This window comes from Bacillus rossius, chromosome 16 (assembly GCF_032445375.1).
Source record: "Bacillus rossius redtenbacheri isolate Brsri chromosome 16, Brsri_v3, whole genome shotgun sequence".
In the NCBI taxonomy this organism is placed as follows: domain Eukaryota; kingdom Metazoa; phylum Arthropoda; class Insecta; order Phasmatodea; family Bacillidae; genus Bacillus; species Bacillus rossius.
The window spans coordinates 44,162,447-44,185,022 of NC_086343.1; the positions used below are offsets into that span (position 1 = coordinate 44,162,447).

At 39.8% G+C, this 22,576-nt stretch overlaps 1 protein-coding gene across 1 annotated transcript in view; it reads left to right on the forward strand.

Moving 5' to 3' along the window:
* Nucleotides 1-22,058, forward strand: part of LOC134540440 (gastrula zinc finger protein XlCGF7.1-like) — a 30,943-nt gene extending 8,885 nt beyond the window's left edge. Inside the window, exons 2-4 of the mRNA XM_063383191.1 lie at nucleotides 2,272-2,396; nucleotides 8,941-8,981; nucleotides 21,140-22,058. Coding sequence (XP_063239261.1) covers nucleotides 2,302-2,396; nucleotides 8,941-8,981; nucleotides 21,140-21,987 — 984 coding nt within the window. The 5' untranslated portion in view covers nucleotides 2,272-2,301 and the 3' untranslated portion in view covers nucleotides 21,988-22,058. The remainder of the gene's footprint in view (nucleotides 1-2,271; nucleotides 2,397-8,940; nucleotides 8,982-21,139) is intronic.
* Nucleotides 22,059-22,576: the final 518 nt, after the last annotated feature.

Consider the following 22,576-nt stretch of genomic DNA (forward strand, 5'->3'; position numbering starts at 1 on the left):
AACTTACGAGTCATCGGGAGACGTGTCTAGCGGGCAGTTTCTACAACGCGAACGTGGTGCTACGAGTCTCTGAACTTTTCGCTGTCCACGGAACATTACGTAACGGGCCGCGTATGTACAGCGTTCCGTCTTCGGGCCCTTTCTCACTGGGTCAGCCTAGCATTAATAAACTTTACGATTCGCGCCGAAACGTATTTGAGAACCGCCCCGTCATCAGGGAGTCCGTGTCGCCGTGGTAGGGCACTTGTTCCGCGACGGTTCCGCCAGGCTGCGGCAGGACTTTATAAGCGTTAATAAAAGACGGCTCGTGAAATTCGTTAATGCCGTGTTCTGCTTGCGACAACCTACCAACATTCCTCGCAATCACTTCACTCTCCCTCCAGGTCCCGCCTTTCCCGGTCCCGGCCACGTTGGCCTGGACCCACACCTCTCCGACGAGGGCAGTACGGGCATAACAGGACATTTATTTCAACGGGAAAACGGGGACCTGAAGCCGAGGGACGTCAAGGTTTTGTTTACAAAATTAAATAAGTTTGTTATTGAGGCGTTTTACCCTTGCACTTCGCATCTCAGGGTACTTGGAGTAATTTTAGTGTTAACAACAGTACTTCTATCATAACTGTTCCTCTTCCTTTATTTTTGCCTGATTTAATTTCCTTTGATCAATAGTTCAGCTTCTAATTTCATCTGCTTAACTTGTTTCACCAGTTGCTGTTGAAGAAAGTTCACAAAGTATGTAATAATGTGATGATCTTCAGTTAACTCTCTGCCATTATTTATTTTATTTATTTATTTTATGAGGCTTCTTGTTAGAAAATACAACTTAGTCAAATGAAAATGAACCTTTATTTCAGGAGAAAGACATCACTTCAGGAATAAAATCATATCAAAATATTAAATAAGACTATTCTAGGTGTAAATGTTGAATTGTGTGCCATCTATCATGACAAATAAAATGAGTGCTAAATAAGTGGGATGTTCATCTCTTTAAAATCCCAGAAAATGTGTGCACTTTTCTATATTAACTATTAATTTTTTTGAAAAGTATCTTATTTGTACTAAAATGAGTGACAATTCCTAGTTTGTTAGTGTTGTGATTATTGATAGATTTTAATGATGCTATATTACATGAAACTTTTGCTACTTTAGGCCTTAACTAAATTTTGATTTTTTAGTTCACAGTAAATTATTATGGGCCCTATTATTTTTAATGTAAGTAATACAAGGCTTTAAACATTTTTTTTTGTTAGCTGAATCTGTTTTCAGTAACACTTCATCTTTATGTCATACTTATACCAAAAAATCAATAAAATTATTTTGGGTTTGACAGATTTAGAAATCATATTAACTATTCCCCCCCCCCCCTCCCCCCCAAATAAGTGTTTCCAGCACCCATGGTCAAGCATCTACAAGTAGGCTAAACTTTAAACTCATTGTAGAAATTACTGCCTGACATCAAGTGGTGTAATGCTGAACTCAAGCGACATTAGTTTGTTTCATGCGCTATGCAGGTCGGTTCAATCACAAGTTTAAAACTCAAATCATTTAAAATATTCTATGTTATATAAATATTAACTCCCACAGGATTGTTCAAGATACTTCATTTATGTTGTGTGCAAAATATCAGTGTACAGTTTTTACAAATACTTTATATGTAAAATTTAAAATTTCTTTGTTAAAGTTTAGAAAGAAAGGATATCAGAAGAAAAAAAAAGGGGGGGGGGAATTATCTGTAAAGTCTGTTTACGGACGATAATTTTACGTTTTGTCATAAGAAAACATTGATGAAAAATTGCATACTTTTTAATTTTCAAATATTATTTACAGTTTTTGCAAATTTAATTTAAATAATTTGTTTAAATATAATCACGAACAATTAGTTATAGAAATAAACTGTAATCAAATCAATGTCAATAAATTGTTAATTTGAAATGATGAAATTAGACAAATCAAATTTTTTCAATTGCTGCTTTTAAAAAGCCTGCCTTAACCTGTTTGACATTATAGAAGATTTTCCCGCACGGTGGTTGGCCGGTTCTTGCACGCTCTGCTCGGGCGGAATGTGACAATTTTTTGTGCGTGCAGCCGGCGTTCATTGATTTATAAGACGTTATCTACATCAAAATGTTATCACAATAAATTCAAGTGTTTATTTACAACGTTGAGAATTTCTTAGCATTAATTCATCATCAGTCTTTGACTAGGACGTTAAGAAGCAGTTCCTGCTGTGATTGAAGGACTCCCCAGGCAGTGAGTTGTCGCTGGTTGCAGGAGCACAGGGGCCACGCGCCGGAGGGCAGGATGCGGAGCGCGGCAGACCCCGGCGCTCCGAGGGAGGGAATGGGCGGGGCACACTGCAGTCTGGAAGACAACGCAGTGTCACCAACCTTCCACGCGTGAGTTCCCACCTCCATCACTGTGAGATATCGTAGGTCACAGGCACCGACTAGCAGATGTTTCTTTCATCTACCTTAAATGACAACTCTACATTCCATCAGTTGTACAACATCAGTGTTGCTTTGTTTTATGTTTTGGCAAACTCTGAAATTCTGAGCTTGTATTGTGGTAAATGTGAATTGTGGCAAGTTCTACCACATTACAATAAGCTTACTGAAATTTTATATACACACATACACACACACATCATAGCATTGCTCTAAGATAATCTCTACTACCACTTGGTACCTACTCGTTGACAAATGCCATCTCTCGTCATCGTCAATGCCTGGATCTCTCTGGCTTGGCATACAAAGAGGAAACTATGGAAGTGATGAATAACCAATATACACGAGACATGTTTGCAGAGCATTGTGAGACACGAAATAAGACATCCTGTACACATCAGTACTGGACGATTCTTTCTGTGCTATTATAAGAGAAATCGCGTACAATTCAGTTCTGTTGACAACCCTGTATGTGCATGAAGTCTTGAGTATTCATTATCTCTGCTGTGCAAACTTTTATAAATGCACAGTTGTTCAGTTACCAGTGGTATGATTTTAGTTGATTAGGGTCCTGTTTCAGTTTATTGGAAATATTTTCATTTGTCATGATTCTCATTTGTTAGGATTCTTTATTTTACACACACACACCCACGCATGCACGCACGCACGCACCCACACACCCACACACACACACACACACACACACACACATATTTTTATTTTCCCTCATATTTACAACCAAATACTGTTATAACAAATGTTATGAAAATATTATTTTATTGCAATGATACTCCAACAAAATTTCATAATTCTTCTGATCTTTTAACAAGATACTATGCTTTATTTTTTTTTTTCAATTTTGTAAAATAGAGTTTGGAATAAATTAATGCAATTAAATTTTTATGTCTATCTACTGTACTGCAACATGTTTGTTTTGACAGTTTAATTATTTATTATTATTTACGATTTATTTTATTTTGTTTGCTCTATGTATAATATTATTTATTTTCAGAAACGGCAATATTTTGTTATGTATGTCTATGGAAAAGTGATTCTTTGGATTTTTACCGGACTATTTGAACTAGGTATTGTTGATACCCCTCTAAGGACTAATGGACTTGGAAACTGTAAACGGTGAAATTAACGCCGTTTATTTATTATGTAAATTATGATTTTAATATTTATTTATTTAAAATGTAAGTGAAATTTTGTTATCCGCGCAATTGTTGCGTTCGGAGTTCACGTTTTCGGTAAGAAATTAAGTAACAGAATTGGTTCTTTTGGCCAATCACAGGCCACCATTTAAAAGTTGAGTCTTACTGGTTTATTTGAGAAACTAGTAAGAAAGAGAGTTCTTAATGGCCAGCTGAATGAGCGGCAACTTCGTGACGTCGGCGATTTTAAATCTTGAAAATTAGCTATTTAGCATCAGGCATCCCGGATAGAGGATGATAATTATGAACCATTAGGGAGTTCACAATATTGAAATAGGATTTATCTAGAAAGATAAATAATATAGGAGTGAATAACGTGAGTAATAAAAGTGCCCAGATATTTGTGTCCTCATCTTATGCACAAATCACGCAACTCCCGTTTTTATGTCACATCGTCGTCGAAACTTAATATAAACATTGATTTTCTGAATGAAATTGACTTTATAGATGATTCAAATAATACTTGGACATAAATTTTACGAATTTACACACTAATTAACAGACTCAGTGGTCCTATAGATGAGAGGCTCTGAGCTCTGCCGATGACTTTTGAACCTAACTAGCCGAGGTAAATTGATTTTAAGTTCCCTAAAACATTAATTAAAAACTGTGTAGTGTCAACGAACCCGAATAAAGACTTTTGAAAATATTTAAATGTGCGCAACATAACTCCTGGTAATTGAACTTTTATTGAATTCCTATGATGTCAATGTTAAGTTAGGTTGTTGTTTTTAGTATGAGTAATAATTAAATATATTAATAAGATTGAAATCTTTTAAATCGTTTTTACATTGGGAATAAAATAATTCTATATTTTATGTTTAAAGTGTTGTGTTATGTCATTTGTAATTTCACCTACCCCAGTGTATATTTATGTATGTTCCTAATCAATCAAGTAACACCTAACTGTGACCTACATGATATCAACACTGCCAGTGGAGAGTCACACAATTAAGAAATAACATTTATTACACAGTTTTAATTCAGCCCAACGTTTTTTTTTAGTGTGTGGAGCCTAAACTTCTAAAGGGTTCGCACATATTAATTTGGCACTCCAAGTGGGGCCTCAAGCAGGAAGTAGCTCTACACTACATCAGTCAATTTATTTTGGGGCTCAGGTATTTAAATGAAATTATATTACTCTTTATAAGCCATTTTTAATTTCAATACACCTATCCCTCACTTAGCACGGCTTCAGATTGTGCGAATTCATTTAGCACGATTTTAATTTTACTGCCCCAGTCTCAAATAGCTAGTCTGTAAACTTCAGTTAGCATGAAATTACGGCAGGCCAAAAAAAAAGTAGACCACGACGCCACTAAGTCTGTTTCAACTTCTGTGAACATGTGCTGTGGGATACAGTTAGCCAAACAAAAGGGGAAGAATCACGTGCAGGTATGTCTACGCTATTGGCTGTTGTACAAACATCAGCTGTGACATGTTAAATTGCGGCTATGGAGTGTAAAGGTCAAAATGTTTTTTTACGTCCGCGCGTATACCACCGTGCCGTACCGTTGTCGCCTGGCCACAAACCGGGCCGTTAACTCGATCTAGCTAGTGACAGGGAATTCACTCAAATAAAAGCAACGTCTGCCCATTCAGCTGCCGGTATCTGTACGTGCTTGATCACTTATAATGCATCGTGTTCAAGTATTTGAGACAAAACTAGAAGTATTACGGCACGCAGATTGTCATGAAGGCCACACTTATGTTGGTCACACTTTAGTTTTAAGCAAGTCAACTGTGCGCACAATCCTACGAAATAAGGACTCTTACCAAAAGTTTATATACATAAGTCTGATGCTGTTGGTTGTACTAGCGGGAATATATTTGACATTAGATACAGGAACATAAATGAACAGATGATTCACGTGGAAAAGGTTGTTAAATGAATGTTGCAAAGACAAAAAATTGGCTTGACAGGATTGGTGTGAACCAGGTGGTGATACGCGAATAAGCACTTTAATTTGTGAAAAATTAAATTATAACTATCCGGACAGTAATATCGGTTTCACTGTCAGTAAAGGATGGTTTGGAAAGGTACGCGACGTGAGTTGAAGGTCACGCCCAGGCGGGCAGGTCAGCCAGCCGACTGACGATAAAGTACATAACCACGTATCTCCCGTTACGCGGTGTAGTATTTGTCATACAAAGTGCGATGAGAGGCATATAAAGATAAATGATGTGACATATTTATAGTTGAGTGTTATTCAACGCATTTATATTACGTAAAGTATATTCCTGCACAATTCTGGAACACATTAAATAAATTAGCCTTGCTATTAATGGAAACTAATACTTCAGAATACGCGATTTCGAATAACACGAGCATTTCTAGGAACGAAATAGTCGTGCTAAGTGAGGGATAGGTGTAATTGTAAGTAATAATTACATATCTTATTTATTAGTACGTAATTACATTTGTAAATAACAGATAGGTTTTTTGTATTTGAGTATACAAATCAGAAGTATTTTGACAAGCATTATTGTAAAGATTACGGAATCTGGTGGTATCAAAGTTCAAGAATCAAATCCCAAAAATTAGAATAAAAACTGGAATTCAAACAGGTATATTTTTGGAATCAACCCAACACTTCTGCTCATGTGGTCGGGGTGGCAAGTCTATACAGCTGGCTTTTTAAAACATCTAGCCACAGATTGTAATAAATGTGACAATCACCTGTATGTGTAAATAAGTCATCTCCTTTCTGGTCACGCTGGTAACTAGTGACTGCTTGCTATCAGACCTTAAGGGGCCCGCCTCGTCAGGGATGCGTGTGTGCAGACCTGCCAACTTGTACGATTCTGCCGTAATTTGTACGGGTGATTGCAGTTCTTACGTTTTTACGGGGAGCGGCATTAATTTTACGCATTACGTTTCTTCTGGCCTGAAATTCTACATTGACCACGGGGCACGGGCTAGCGTTTTCAATCTCGTGCCATAAAATAGTGTACTTGCATCGGTATATACCATATATACAGTTTTTGTACCGTATTTTTGTTGGAACAGTGCCGTTAATGTCACGTACAATACCACAGTTTTGTAATGGTTTTTACGGCAAGAAGAAAGGAAGTACCGATTTTTACGTGCTGCAAGATTGTTTTAACCGCATTTTGTGGTACATGTACTGTAGTTTACAGTACAGAATACCATATATTTGCACTGACCCGGCGACATTTTTTGCCGCGCTTCCACGTTACTGCGCTGTGGTGAATACTTTAGAAATCGTTAGATTCAGACATCAGACATCGTAATTGTAGACTGGACAGTCGTATGTGCGACATGTGACGTCATTCATTCACTTTAAGATAGTAACCTTTATCAATGGGATAAGGACACGGACCATCCAGAGGCCACAGGTTCGGACTGTTGTAGATGGGCCCGTCGTGTATGAGATTGCAGGTTATGTCCACGCGTGTAGTGTTGTGTTTGATAACAAATAGTGGTTTGGTGTACATTAATTAAAAACTATAGTGGTTCAGTTAAAGCAAAATATTTACGATACAGTTATGTTTGGAAGTGTATTTGAGTTTCACATACATTCCGTTATGTAGTGAAGCAAGAAAGAAATAAAGTTGTTTGAGTCAAGGCGTCGATTATTTTTCTTAATATAGTACTTATGTGCCAACAAAAGGTATAAAATGTGCTTAAATATGTAGTTGAGCGGTATTTGCGAAAAAAAAAATATTAAAAATCTGAAAATTTATTATATGCTCTTTAAATTCATCTTTTCATTAAAGCCGGCGGACCATTTTAATTAATTAGGCATTCACGAACACACGGCAAAATAACAAAAATGGCAACGGTCGAATGATTACACACATCTTCTATAGCATAATTAAGAACGGCGATATCTCATAAAGTATTTAGAATTTCTTATCTTCGCCGGCTTTAATGAAAAGAGGAATTTAAAGAGCATATAATAAAAGTATTTTCAGATTTTTAAAATTTTCTTTCGCAAATACCACTTAAGTACATATTTACCCACTATCCATATCAAGTGTGCGAAACATGTAAGTAATTTCAAATACCAACAGGAAAATAAAAAGATATAACACTTACTTTGGTACAAATAGTGTTGAAAATGAGGTTATTCAGGCTGAGTGTTTGTTCACTTGTTATTTTGTGGAACACAACATACCCTTCAGTGTTGCAGATCATATTGGCCCACTGCTTAGAAAAATGTTTCCTAAGTGTGATGTGGCTAAACAATATAGCTGTGGTAGAACTAAGACAACTGCCATTGTTAATGAAATGGCTTTAGATGTAGTTTCTAATATTGTTGACCGTTTGCAAAATGGGCCATTTTGCCTTTCACAGATTCTTGTTCCAAACTTCATCCCCTCGTGGTGACATATTTTGTTAAGGTTTTACAAGTGTTTGCATTGGCATAATTTTAACTTGAGTGTGGCAAAATTCAGGGGGGGAAAATAACAAACATCATACAAAAGATTGGTAGGTAAGTTGGTTTTCAAGAATTCTTAAAAGAAATAGTGAATTTTATGTTCAGCATAAGAAAATTAAGTTGTGAAAATTACTTTTCATCTTGTTTGTTTAAATTACGGAGAATAGCATTCATTTGCATAATATGTGATGTTTGTGTGTAAATATGTGTATAACACATGTTTCCCACTTATTTATGGTGAACAAATGGTGTGTATAACTGACATGAAATGCCGCGACCTATTTACACACTTTTCGGAAAATTTTAAAATCTTACTGATAAGCAACTTTACAAGTTGGCAGGTCTGCGTGTGTGTATTACTGAGGCGGGATGATAAGCGCGACGCTCGCTGGTATATCTTGCGCAGTCTTCTCATCGTCACAGGAAAACTGTGAAATTTGAGTGGTTACCGTTAAATTATATGGTGAAAAAATGAAGATAAATGTAGTCCCTTTAGTGCTTTCAAGAATCTGTACCGGTTGTTTTACGTCTAAAAATTACTCTGAAAACACACGTTTTAGCCATCTTCTAAAAAAATACGGTTTAAAAACTTAATCCGAAATCAAAAGTACTTTTCGGCCCTCAGCGATTTCTTATATGCTTTTCGTAAGCGGACCCCACTTGCCCCACTTGGATATCTCGAGCATTTTTGAAATCGCATTGTTTTTCCAGAAGCTCTGCGCACGGTGAGTGTGCCACAAGTAGGCGGGGATCTTAACTACTTCAGAAAGGGTATAAATGCTAGCTTATTGTAGCGGGACGGACGAGTGGAAGGTCCAGGATGTGTGTAGTCGTGATGCACGGTGCGGAGGGTGCTCAGCGCTGGTGTGTGTGCAGGTGCTGTCTGCAGCTGCCGGAGGCCGCTCCGTCCGGAGCTGGTGAGTGCAGCGTCGTCGTGACAATCCAGACCTGCACCTAGCTCGCACACACACACACACACGTCAACAGATTTGGATTGAATATTTAAATATTATATTGTTGCGATTTGATAATGTGGGGAGAACTATTGGGTTGGTAAAGGGTAGCCTAGTTTGGTTTTATTACAGTTTTTTTGATTACTAATATTTACATCAATAATAAATAACCTCACTTAAAAATGCCTAATTAAAAATTGCTCGCACTTAAAAAAGTTTATTCTCAAGTCATTTATTGTCTGTCAAATTCCACAGTCTGCACTCCTCGTGGAACTCCCGCGGCACACCCCGCGGAACTCTGTTGCCAAAAACCTGTCGCCGAACTCACCGCGGAGCTCCGCCGCGGGACTCTGTCGCCAAACTCTCGCCGCACCCACGGCACTCACATGACTTCACGCGGCGGCCCGCGGAATTTCCAAAGCCGCTCAGCAATAAATGACGACGACAAGGCATGACGATGTGCGGGGAGCAGAGAGGGAGGGGGTAGTGACGACACTTGTAATCTGGCCAGGCGCATGTGGCATGTAACGCCCCTCGTGCCCCAAAATTAGATTATTTTAAATTTATAAAAAAAGTCCTAGGAAACAGCTGAGCAAAATTATAAAGAAAAATACAAGTAATATCATAAGTGTCACGAGGTGGTGAACAAGACAATTTGATACTCCCTGCACACTAGCAACTTGGGAGCTAGTGGATTGTTTGGATAGATATAGGTAAATAAGAAATAAATAAATCACTACATAAGTATATTTGTCTATAGGTTTCCTGGTTTATTTAAAAAGAATTAAATTAAATCTGTTTGCCATTTGTTTTAGATTATTTAAGTTTCACAATGAAGGGTATTAACAAGATATGAAAAGGGCCGGCCCGATATGATTAAAAAAGTTATACTATACTTTTAAAAACAAATCAAGCACAAAAAAAAATATTTAAGTATCCTTCCTGATGTATTATAGCATGTTAGATTTGTCCACTTATTACTGTAATTATCGTTTCATTTAAACAATTTCAGATATTCTTATTTGTTAAGTTCCCTATGCCACTGCTCGCTGGTATTCATTAAAATAAGTTCGTTCGTTGGTTGTAGGGAGAAATTATATTTTTAAATATCACCCGGGGCTTCAAAGTTGGACATCTGGCCCGGATGAAGTTCTTCTTAAAGAGACTCGAAGCTCTAGGTCCTGGACAACATGTTGGGTGCAATTTCGGTGCCCAAGTGTTGGATCCTGTCTGAAACACAAGTCAAATTCAGACGAATCAGACCTGCTTCCAGATAGCCAAACACAGTTCTCGCGAGAAAGCCTACAAATGGGAATACGGGGAGGAAAAGAGACCAAAGTACTCACCAAACAGGGTGTAGCTCCTGGACTCACGAATAGTCTCGCGCAGAAATCCAAAAGGCGCAGACCGAGAATAGCGCGGAGGTCGCGGAAGAAACCATAATTTAGAATGATATAAAAAATTATAAAATTTAAACTTTGACATTACTTGTTGCCTAATTACAATGACTGACTGGCTACTATCAAATTTCGAAACTGGGATCACATCCCTTAACACAGCTGACTACATTCCTTACTCGAATGAAGAGTTTGTCGTTGCCGCGAAAAAGCCTCTCAACAGAGGGGACGCCGAGATGACAGGCCGTCCTGCTCCGCGGTAAGTAGCCGAAGTCTAAGTGCCGCTATAGCGGATAATGCTCCTAATTAAAACGGGCGCTCGGCCCTAGAGAAAAGAGGGGGAAGGTTCTGCTCTGGGCCGAGAACTTCCGGAGGTGACCAAGGTGGGCGTAACAACAACATCAGTTGATGCGCCGAAGGACGACTGCCGCGCTCTCTACCAGCGGGCACAGAATGCTACATAGAATCGACTTTTACAGGACGCGAGTTGAAAGCATAAGGGCTTATGGCGCAGCCGGTGCTGCTCTCTGGCGGCCTAAAGGGGAAAATAGAGGGAGGTTAGCAATGTCGCCACTAGGTGTCGCGGGCGTGCAAGTGCAGAAGTTACTATTTCTGCCACTAGATGTCGTGTGTGGTCCATATTTGCACATATTTTTTCTGCAAATTGTCCTTGAAGTAGGCCACTACTTGCCGAGTTCACGTCAGGGTAATGATCCTGGGCTAAATTCTGAGAAACAAAGGGGGGGGAACTGGGGGTGAGGGTGGACAAAAAATGCAACGAGGCTGGGAAAGAGGGTCCACGAGATACTCGGTCGTGCCGAGACTCGCTGGGCTCAGTAGGCCGCTAAGAAATAGAGCTCGCATGCCAGAAGCTGCTCTGTGCAAATTTAATCTTATAGGGAATTAATATTACAGACCCCGGACGTGCTAGGGAGCAAGAGAAATTGCAGTCATCCTGCTAGCATAGCATGTGCTGGCAAAAATATTGTATTAGGTGGTGAGAACAAGGGACAGAGAACTAGACTGAGAAATGTTTGATAGAAGTGTACCGTAGTCGGACAAAAATTAAATTAGTTTAAAAATGATAAAAATATATAATCTTAAATTTGCAATCTGTGCCAAAAACACCAATAAACGGCACATTGCTGGACTGTCCCACTCACACAGAGACCAGAGGTGCTCTGTGTAACGTGCTTGTAAACCTAACGGAATACCTCTACCTGTGACTTTAAAATCACCATCTACATACTTGGCACTTGTTCCTGGTACTTCAGTTTACACGACATCATCTCAAGATTCCCGCATTTTTCTCGCATGATAACTGAATGTGCGACGAGAACGGATGCAAGTTTGTTTTCATTGTGAAGAAGGAAGGACGCACTTCACACTACGCTTGGAGGCATCGATAAAAAGTCTCCAGTGGACAGGGTCATACTGTGGTAATCCTAGTTCCAGCATAAATTCCAGAATTTTGCTGCTATAAACCAAAGTTCCCTCTTCAAAAAAGATGGGTGTAAAGTCTCGTTCGCGATGTCTGTACCAATGGGACGTCGTCTCTGGTGCCAACATGTTCCTTTCGCACAGTCTAGACCCGAGTAAGGCCAAGATCATTTAATGCACTTTGCTTGAAAGTTTAGGTTCTTTTTCAACACCTTCAGGCGAGAAATCACAATCAGAGTTAGGGCCGGCCATTTCTGCGTCCCATTCAGGTTCAGAAGAGGGACAATCCTGTAAATGTTCCGGTAGTTGTGGTACTAGTACATCAGGGCCACGAGTAACAGGTAGAATTGGGGATGGAATATTGCTTGGATACACAATGTTCCTTTGTTCCAGCTGTTAAATCCTTTCACATTCACAGAACAGAAGTAGCAGTGAGTTCTGGGGAATTCCGAAAGGCAACGCTGTTCATCACCGTTCACTTATCATCACAACTGCTCTTTACAGGTTCTACAAGTGCCATGTGGTGCCACGGCTTGTCTTAGTCTCCCATTTGATGCTGAAGTAGGCATAGAAGGCTTTTCTCATGAACTCTGTTATGTTTCGCTGCTGTCTTATCAGCACACGTAGCAGGATTTATCTGGACTATTCTTGGAACTACGACATAGCGTGTTGATATAAACTGGATAAGAAGGAATGACTGTATCAGCGCCAAATCAAGATAGCATCAGCATTGCTATGAAATACCAGAAATAAATAATATAACGCATTTATAGTATATATTTACATGTAATTAACTATAATTACACAACAATTTTTTTTTTTTTCAAATATATTTCGTGTACAAGTTAATGATGAAAGTTTTAAGTCTATTTAAGGATATTGTAACTTTCTTTCGATAAAAAAAAAAGGAGCGAAATGTTATGTGAAATGAGTTCAGCGTTGACGTATTAGATAGTGATAGTAGGTTATTTGGATTTGAATGAAGATTTTTTACGAAAATAAGAACAGTACATTGATTACAATTTATTGTGACACGAAGAATAAAACTAATTTTAAAAGTTGATATACAATTTTCAAAGTGACATAACAAATCATCTAACATTCAAGCAAGTGTCGGCATTGAGGCCAGTCGACACATCACAGTTTATTGACAGAAACTTGAAGAGTGATCAATGTTGGCATCAGTGTGAAACATAATTAGACACTAAAATTACTTGGTGTGTCATTATTTGTTTTCCAGTGTAAGATTAACTCAGTATGTCATGTATAGAACACTTTCGAAGACAAGAATCTCTTTTCACTAACGAGCGAAGCACAACTCAGACAAAGCACAACAACAGAATGGCACCATTCAGCAAAACTTGCTGTGTTGTACAGTGTTGCCAGCTCTAGATTGAGCGTGATCATACAGTGTTGCCAGATGGCTACAGGTCATCGAATTAATAAATGAATCTGGAAATCTTAATTAAAGAAATACTCCTCCTAACAATGTAAGAACAATGTAAGAAGTGCATTAGTGCATGCATGTGATGAAAAAACTTAATATGACATTTTTTTTAATATGTGCTGTGGAAAAATTAACGTCAGATCCTGATTCAAGTTGCAAGTCATCCTAAAAAGCAGTACAGGATGGCGGCAACCGAACTATTGCAGGCCAGTGGTGTTTGTATGTGTGCTTAAATGGCAGAAATCAGTTGTGACCGCCGATGACAATATGCCTAGCCCGGTTATTGGCAGACCAACAAAGATAGTAATTTGGTTTCTACCAAATTTTAGAAGCTCTAAATAACATATATGATCTCTGAGTATATGTTTATAATTATTGGTGGTGAATCGAAAACAATCTGTAATACTTTACGTTAAGGTTATCCACTGTATTATTAACACACACAAAATTATACTTTATCGTTAATCTTAATTTTCATTACAATTCAAAGAATAATACAAACAATTCACGGTTTTAATATTACTAGTTGTATTGCTGTAAATGAAATTGTTTTCACATTATAACATTATAATTTGAATTTTTACATGAATAACTATATTCAGTAGAATGGTTTAAAAGATTAATATTGCACAACCTGTGTAATAGGACACCTCTTCAAATAAAAATTCAATATTTATATTGCAATAATATTTTGGAACTTGATATTACAAATATTGCTATATTCAAATGTAGCAAAGTTTTAACTTATTTTAGCTCAATCGGGACTCTTCAGTTAGTATCTCAGATTATATGGGTGTAAGTAGGTGAATCAGAAATAAGATTGATAAACTGCTATCGGGTTATGTACTGCTACTAATTATAAGCTTGTGGAGTTGGAAAGATGTAACAAGTTCTCATAGTTCATAGTTACCTCGGAATATGCCGCAAGTTAAGGACAATACAATCTTAAGATAGGGTATTTCAACTATACCGTGAACTGCGCATATCAGTGACTACATTCGTAATGACGTAGTGATGTTCTAGTTCTTGATCTTCACGATGATGGCTCCACAGGAACAGCGGCCCTCAGTATATACAGCTTGGTGTTGAACAGGTTCCGGTGTGGACAGCGATTGGTAGTTGATGGGTCTCCAAACCGGTGATTCTTGATGACGACAAAGGACAGTTGTTCACATTCTTGATAATGATGTAGTTCTTTACTATCCTCGATGACGACTATGTAGTTCTTGACTATCTTCGAGGACGACTATGTAGTTCTTGACTATCTTCGATTACGACTATGTAATTCTTGACTATCTTTGAGGACGACTATGTAGTTCTTGACTATCTTCGATGACGACTATGTAGTTCTTGACTATCTTCGAGGACGACTATGTAGTTCTTGACTATCTTCGAGGACGACTATGTAGTTCTTGACTATCTTCGAGGGCGACTATGTAGTTCTTGACTATCTTCGATGACGACTATGTAGTTTTGACTATCTTCGAAGACGACTATGTAGTTCTTATCTATCTTCGATGACGACTATGTAGTTCTTGACTATCTTCGAGGACGACTATGTAGTTCTTGACTATCTTCGATGACGACTATGTAGTTCTTGACTATCTTCGAGGACTATTATTATGTAGTTCTTGATGAATATTGGCATGCGATTAACTATAAGTTTTAAATAAATTTTAGAGTCGTATAGCTCAAGGTCTCAGTCAAGTCTGCTGCTTATCATGTTCTTTTATGCTCACCGTTCGAATTCCACATTCCTAATAAAAACCCTCCATCGACCTTGTAATTCAAAAGCAAGAATAGAGGAAGTAGGCAAATAAGTATTTAAAATCCAAAGATATCGTTGTTAAAATTTACTATCAAGTATAATGAAAGAAAAAGAAGAAAGTTCCCCAAAACACAAGTTGTGGCAATACTTCACAAATAAATATATACAAATTTTAAAATAAAATAAAATTATCAATTACTATAAACTACTGGTTGGTTTATAGAGTCTGTAAATACTTCCCTACAAACAAACCTTAACCTTATTGAGCTCATATAATATATTATTATATAAATATTTCATCACAAAATTCTATTATACAACATGATGTTGAATATACAGTGGCGGATTTACCAGCAGGCTGAGTAGGCTTGAGTCTAGGGCGGCAGATTTTTGGGGCAACAATTTTTTTTTTTAATATATACCTAATAGAAATCAAAAAGATTCCTGCATGACGGTTCGGTTTTCTGTTGTGAGGTGGACTGGAGCTTACCCCAATGCCCTGGTAAAATGGCAGTTAAGCCACTTCTTCCAACCGCTTCGATAGCAGTATTGGCTAGGAACTACTTTCTTGAGCCCTGATCCACCTAGTATTTAGCTTGAAACTTTTGCATTGTGAACTAATTTGTAGGACTTCAATAATAGTGGTTAAACACTTTCTGAAATTATACTTCATTAGAATAAGTGAGCTTGCTAAACAGTGTTGAATTCAAATTCCCTCATTTGGAGTGCGGCGGAGGGATACGCAGTGCCGGCGGAAGAGGGGACGGGAGAGAAAGAAAGGACAAGATGGAGGATGGGACGCGGAAAGAAAACATGTGTGTAAGGTGCACAGGGGAGGAGTAAGGAAGCGGAACTGCAAAAAGATTGGATCAACGTGTTGGAGTTGGTTGAGTGGAAGTGATGTGACCAGGGGCGTAGCCAGGGGGGGGTTTTAGGGGTTCGAACCCCCCCTCCCCCCCCCTAGCACCAAATCTTTAATTAATTTCTTATTCATCACTCAAACAAATTTCATATTAAAATTAATAAAAATTTTACCATTACAATATTTAAATTTAAGTACCGAAAACTGCTAAAATAGCACTATTTTACATCTTAAAATCCAAATTTTTCCGGGGGAGGACCCCCGGACCCCCCGCTTTAATACGGGGGTGGGGGGCCCATGCTTCTTAACAGCCCCCATACACAAATCCTGGCTACGCCACTGGATGTGACAAACTCTTGTGTAGCTATTTCTCGGTAACCACTGAACCGCTGGAAAATCCCTTTGGTTGGGGAGTCGTGCAACAACCAATGACGCCCAAACAAACGTAAGTCAGGGTGGAAAACGTTACACTGTTTCCTGATGTTTTACAGATAGAAGTCTGCAACAAATTTTGCCAATGACCTTCCCCTCTCCCTTGTCATTGTACGTTCCGTGAATCCGTGTAGCAAACTTCCATATTCTAGAGTAAAACAGCTAGTTCTCGCCGCCTCTCCTCCCCCCCCCCCCCCCCCCCTCAAACCAGTAATCGGCCTTTGCGCCCTCTGCCCACACTTTTTATGAGTGAAATTTGAAATTATAGAAAATGTATTTCTCTCTTCCCACTATCAACCCATACATGCCAGTCATCCTACTGGTTGGAGTCTGCGAACTGTATGGTTTGTATATAATGAACAAGATTACTTACTACAATATCATCAATGATTTTGCCAACAAAAAATCGCACGTAAAGGTATTGTAACAAACTTTTATAACTTGACTGAGTTGATTATTTATAACTGTTTGTAAGCGCAATAATGATTATTTATTCACGTTTACCAAATTCACATTATTGTATAAGTAGCCCTGTGTTATTACCCTGTGTTATTAATCATACATGATTGAGCTTTGATTAACTCCAAAATATACCCAAAAATTATTTTGCATGCAATTTCAACGAAATTGTTGGATTGTAAAAATAATCTAGGACATGAAAATTGTAGAGGCAAGGGCGGCAAAACCTTTAAAGCATTTACCTTGAAAATTTGTAAATCCGCCTCTGTGAATATATGTAGGCTAACAATTTTTTGTGTGTCTACTGTATGACAGTGCTGTGCTATCTCTACATTTCAATGTTAACTAAATATTATCAACATTGTAATGTGTATCTTTTAGGTTTTCTTTTTTTACTATAAATTCTAACATAAAGTCTTAAAGGATGTTTGTACTATTAAAAAATTTTGTTTGGCATACCAATGCTTAGTAGATTATTGTTTGAGATAGATACCTTGAATACCACACATTGGAGGGCCTCAGAGGCCCTTGTGCAAACCGTACGGGAGTTGCCCTTCCAAATTAATTTTTTATTGGTTCCAGATACTTGTAGGAAGGCCCCTGTGTATCAGCTCTATCGTTACAAACGGCCAAAGTGGGTCAAAAAAATTATTGTTTGAGATAGATTCCTTGAATACCACACATTGGAGGGCCTCAGAGGCCCTTGTGCAACCCGTACGGGAGTTGCCCTTCCAAATTAATTTTTTATTGGTAGCAGATACTTGTAGGAAGGCCCCTGTGTATCAGCTCTATCTTTACGAACGGCCAAAGTGGGTCAAAAAAATTATTGTTTGAGATAGATTCCTTGAATACCACACATTGGAGGGCCTCAGAGGCCCTTGTGCAATCACTTACTGTATATTTCCTTCTAAATATATATTTTAATTGATAGCCTAGACATGTAGGAAGGTTTATATTTACCATCCCTGGGGTTCCAAACTGCTAATGTGGGGAAAAAACTTCAGAATTATAATGTATTTGTTTGTATTTGCGTGTAATGACTTAGGCCATTGTTGTCCCAAGCGCGCTGCAGTATGACACACCCGGACGGCCGGATAGAGCCAGTGGATAGAACGAAGTTCAGCGCAGTCATTTGCAAATTTATAATGTTTTCCACAATACTTGCAGTCTACAGTTTTATCACCTCTTTCGTTGTACACTTTCCAAACACTGCTTTTATTTCTTCCAATTTTTAACACTTTTATTTGAACTGGCTTTCATAAACACTATCACCACAAAGTAACAAAAGTCATCACAATAGCACACAGTTTTGAGGTTATGGTTATGGTTTTGAGGTTATGGTTTATTTCTAGCATGCTAACCAACAGTCACATTGAAAATGTTTGAAGTTATTAGTTCAAAACTGCCAACTGAAACTATTGTTCTTAAGTAATAATTACTGCAACCAAATGGTAGATAATATATAATATAACATATAATAATTATATATCAAAACAAAAGAAAAATAAATACCCAGTTTGTGGGTGGGAAAATATAATTTGGGCAAATTCCCTATATTTTCCCAAAAAATATTTTCCCACCTGGTGGGAAAATTTCCATGTCCCATCACTAGGTGTAATAGAATGAAGTGATACACAACTGAGCGATACTGCAGATGTGGGTACTCTCCCCATCACTACCCATCCAAAGACAGTGCCAATCGCTACAGGGACCTGGGTACTGAGACTTAGTGTGCGCCCGCTCAGCACATAGGGAAACAGATCTGCCCCAATTAGCACGTCAATAGGCCCAGGCTGTGCATAGTGAGGGTCAGCTAGTTGCAAATGGGAAAGATGATCCCATGAATGAGGGTTCAGTTGTGTTGTAGGCAGTGAGCCGGTGATCTTAGGTAAAATGAAGGCAGTGAGTGACAATCGCGGACCCTCCTGACCAACTGGTTTCACTAAACAGTCAGTTACTCCCCTAGCGACATGCACTGGTACCTGGGAAACACCGTAGACTGGCAGAGCTGCCTTTCGACGTATTAAGCCTAGCCTCTTCCACAACCTTCTGTCATAAAGCTGGATTGGCTGGCAGAGTCCAAGAGTGCTCGAACTGTGTGAGTCCTGCCAGAGCTGACTGGAATTTCTATGAGTGCAGTGGACAGCAAAATCGTAGATGGACTATCTTGATTATGCAGTTCGGATGCAGCCAAATATTGTCCAGGAGATGAAGCACACAACGCATTCACACCATCATGGTCTGGTGACTGTGGTCGCATGTCACTAAAATGAAGTAGTGTGTGATGTTGAGAGTCACAAGACCGACAATGAGAAGACGAAAGGCATGCGCTTGCATGATGAGAGGTTCGCAAGCAGTTCAAACAGAGGTTTCCTGACCTCACCATCTGATACCTTTCCTTTGGAGATGACTCAAGGAACTTGGGGCACTGGTAGATTTTGTGAGTTCCACTGCATATGACACACTTCACTGACTTGTAAACAGTGTTTCCTGCGAATGACTGATGTTGCACATAACTAGAAGCTGGCTTAGAATAAATAGATGACTTGCTCTTAAGGTTTTCCCAGACGTCACTAGCTGTGACTCAGCTGCACGGCGGTAACCCTCTAAAAATAACAAAAACTCGGTAAGCTTGGGTAACTCTGCTCCTTTGTCATTAATAAACAGCTCCCACTGGTTACGCAAAACCTTATGCAGCTTAGCTTCAATGATATGCAGCAACAGCGGGTCCCATGTTTCAACATTGACATCCAGCACTCGCAATGCCGCAATGTGCTCTGCCAGAAGAGACATGATCTTATTCACTGATGCTGGGGTCTCTAATGACACAGATGGTATTTGCATAATTGCTTCAATGTGCAATGAAACAATCAAGCGCTTGTTACTGTACCTCTTAGACAGTAGTTCCCAAGCAATACTGTATTTCGAATCAGTCAAGGGTAATGCCTGAATTACTGCCAATGCCTCACCAGACAAAGCTGACTGTAGGTATGATAGTCTCTCTACATTGGTGAGACTTCGGTTGTCTACAACCAGAGCCTCAAACAGATTAGAGAAGCTGAGCCATTCTGTTGGATTACCCTGAAAGTGGGGTAAATCAATAGCTGGCAGACGGGGTGACGACCCAGCTGCACATTGATTACGTGTTTCTTTGTTCCGGTTCTTAGAATCCTGCACTAATGTGTCCCAGATTGCATTAACTTCATAATAAAGATCGTCAAAGTGATTTAGCCTACTTGTATGCCTTGTGTCATTAAAATCAACTTGCTCCTTGCATGCCAATTCATAAGTCAAATGGTCATTTTCAAACCCACTACGAAGCTGAAATAAGTCCCGACAGGTTGCAAAGAATAATGACTCCTTAGAAGTGTCTGTAGTAACCCTTTTGGCCAGTGTTATCTGTTTTCGGCACGCTTCAAACGTCGCTCCAAAGCTGAAACATTGTCAGTCATGGTTGTGTTTATTCTCCCGAATTACACTCAATCAGTCAAGAATGGGAGCACAAAATATAAAAGTTAAATGTAATCGATTTTTCATGTCTTGTAAATTGACTTTCTGAATCGATTTTGTATCGATATAAGTAGTAATGCCAAACAAAGACTTGGCAAAATCTATGTTAACGTCTACTTAATAATTCAAAGTCATATTTCACAGCCAATCTTAGAAAACACGCAATCTTATAGCAGACCGGTCATTATCAGTATCTGGTTACCGTGGAAAGATAAGAAATAATAGTGCGGCACGACACAAAGGGCTTCGTCAGCACCAGCACCGTCAGTGTGATAAAGGCAGTTCTTATCTTCCCTTACGCACTCAGTTCTTATCTTCCCTTACGCACTCAGTTGTTATCTTCCCTTCCACGGGAAGCTAATAGCACATTAAGATGATAACCCGTTCACGTTTATATGGCGGCGCAACGACGGACAAAGGAGACTCGGTACACCGAACGACGCAAACAAACACTCCGAATCTCTCAACATAACTATAACTGAACCCGATAGCTCAGTAATCACGGTTAGCGGATTTATCCGGCCCGGAGGACCAAATGTTTCATACTGAAACTGTTACCAGATAACATGAAAGTCAAAAACGATAGCCGAACATCCGATGACGCCGGTACCAGATGAACCACTGAGTCTTTCCTGGTGGCCACCAGGATCGCTTGAGTTAATGGCAGCAAAATGGCACCATATTTGAATTTTGAAGCGTCCAACACTTGGATTAGTTAATATAAATCTAGACTAAGCACTATTTACAAATCCAACAGAAACATTGCTGTAATTGATGTGCTGAGTACAGTACCGGGGGTGTTCCCAGGCTGGGCCCCGGGCGGCCTCGTGACCAAGAGGCAGCCGGGCGATGCGGCCTCGCAGTTCCACGTGCCACTCAGCAACCCGCACGACGACCGCAGCGCTGGCTTCCACAGCAAGGCGCAGCTGACGGAGCACCTGCTCACGCGCCCCCACCACTGCCCCGTGTGCCGCGCCGGGTTCGCGGACAGGCGCAACCTGGGGCGCCACCTCGCCACGCACGGCTCCGACAATCCCCACGAGTGCCCCGAGTGCCGCGCCAGCTTCTCCCTGGACGCCTACCTCAAGCGGCACATGCTCACGCACACCCGCCACAGGCTGCTCAGGTGCTCGTTCTGCCCGGCCGAGTTCGTGGAGCGCGGGAACCTGGGCCGCCACGTGGCGACGCACGCGAGCGCGCGGCCGTTCCGCTGCCCGCTGTGCGATGCCGCCTTCTCGCTCAAGGGCGCGCTGAAGCGACACCTCGATGTCCACAGCGGGGAGAAGCGCTTCGAGTGCGACGTGTGCGTGTCGCGCTTCGCCGACAAGCGTAACCTCGAGAGGCACAGGAACAACCACAAGGCGGAGCGGCCGTTCAAGTGCTCCGTGTGCAGCGCCGACTTCTCGCGCAAGAACTACCTGGAGAAGCACGTCCTGGTGCACACGGGCGAGGAGCCGTTCCGCTGCCCGCTGTGCGCCGCCCGGTTCCTGCTGGGCGGCTCGCTGCGACGCCACATGCTGGTCCACTCGCGGGACCGCCCCTTCGCCTGCAGGTTCTGCAACGCCTCCTTCTCCAAGCGGGACGCGCTCACCCGCCACATGCACGTCCACCTCTCCAGCCCCTCGGCGTGCCTGCACGTTGCTGAAGTTGTGTGATAAACAGGTGAAAGTGTAAATACTTTTTTATAGTATCGCAGGTTGTATTGTAATAAACCTGTGTTCCTGTAGACATAGTAGGTACTTCAAACAAAAAAAGGCTAGAAACGTACGGGCTATGGCATACCTCAAGAAGACATTTGAACAGTGAACAGAGGCGGAACACAGGTAATATACAAAGAATTTAGGTGTTAACACCCCAAAAGGTTGGTGGGGGTTTTAAGGTGGATCGTAATATATAAAAATAGAAATAAAACACTGAAATCTGGTTACTTCTAGATTATTTTAAAGGTTAACTTATTTTATTTTGGACAAGCCAGATTTATCATAGTGTGGTAGTTAATACTTTTGGTCACCACTTTGATGACTAACAAACTAATGACAGTAAATATTTTTATGAAAATTCACAGGTCCAGTAAACTCAAAATTTAGTACATTAAATTATAATTGAATTTACTACACACAGGCCAGCCGTGGATACTTTGATATGTAATTACTTTACAGATTACATTTATTTTAAAGCAAGTTGCACAAACAAGGTTTCAGAGTAGTAAAATCAAAATAAACAACTTTCCATTATTTTGGATCA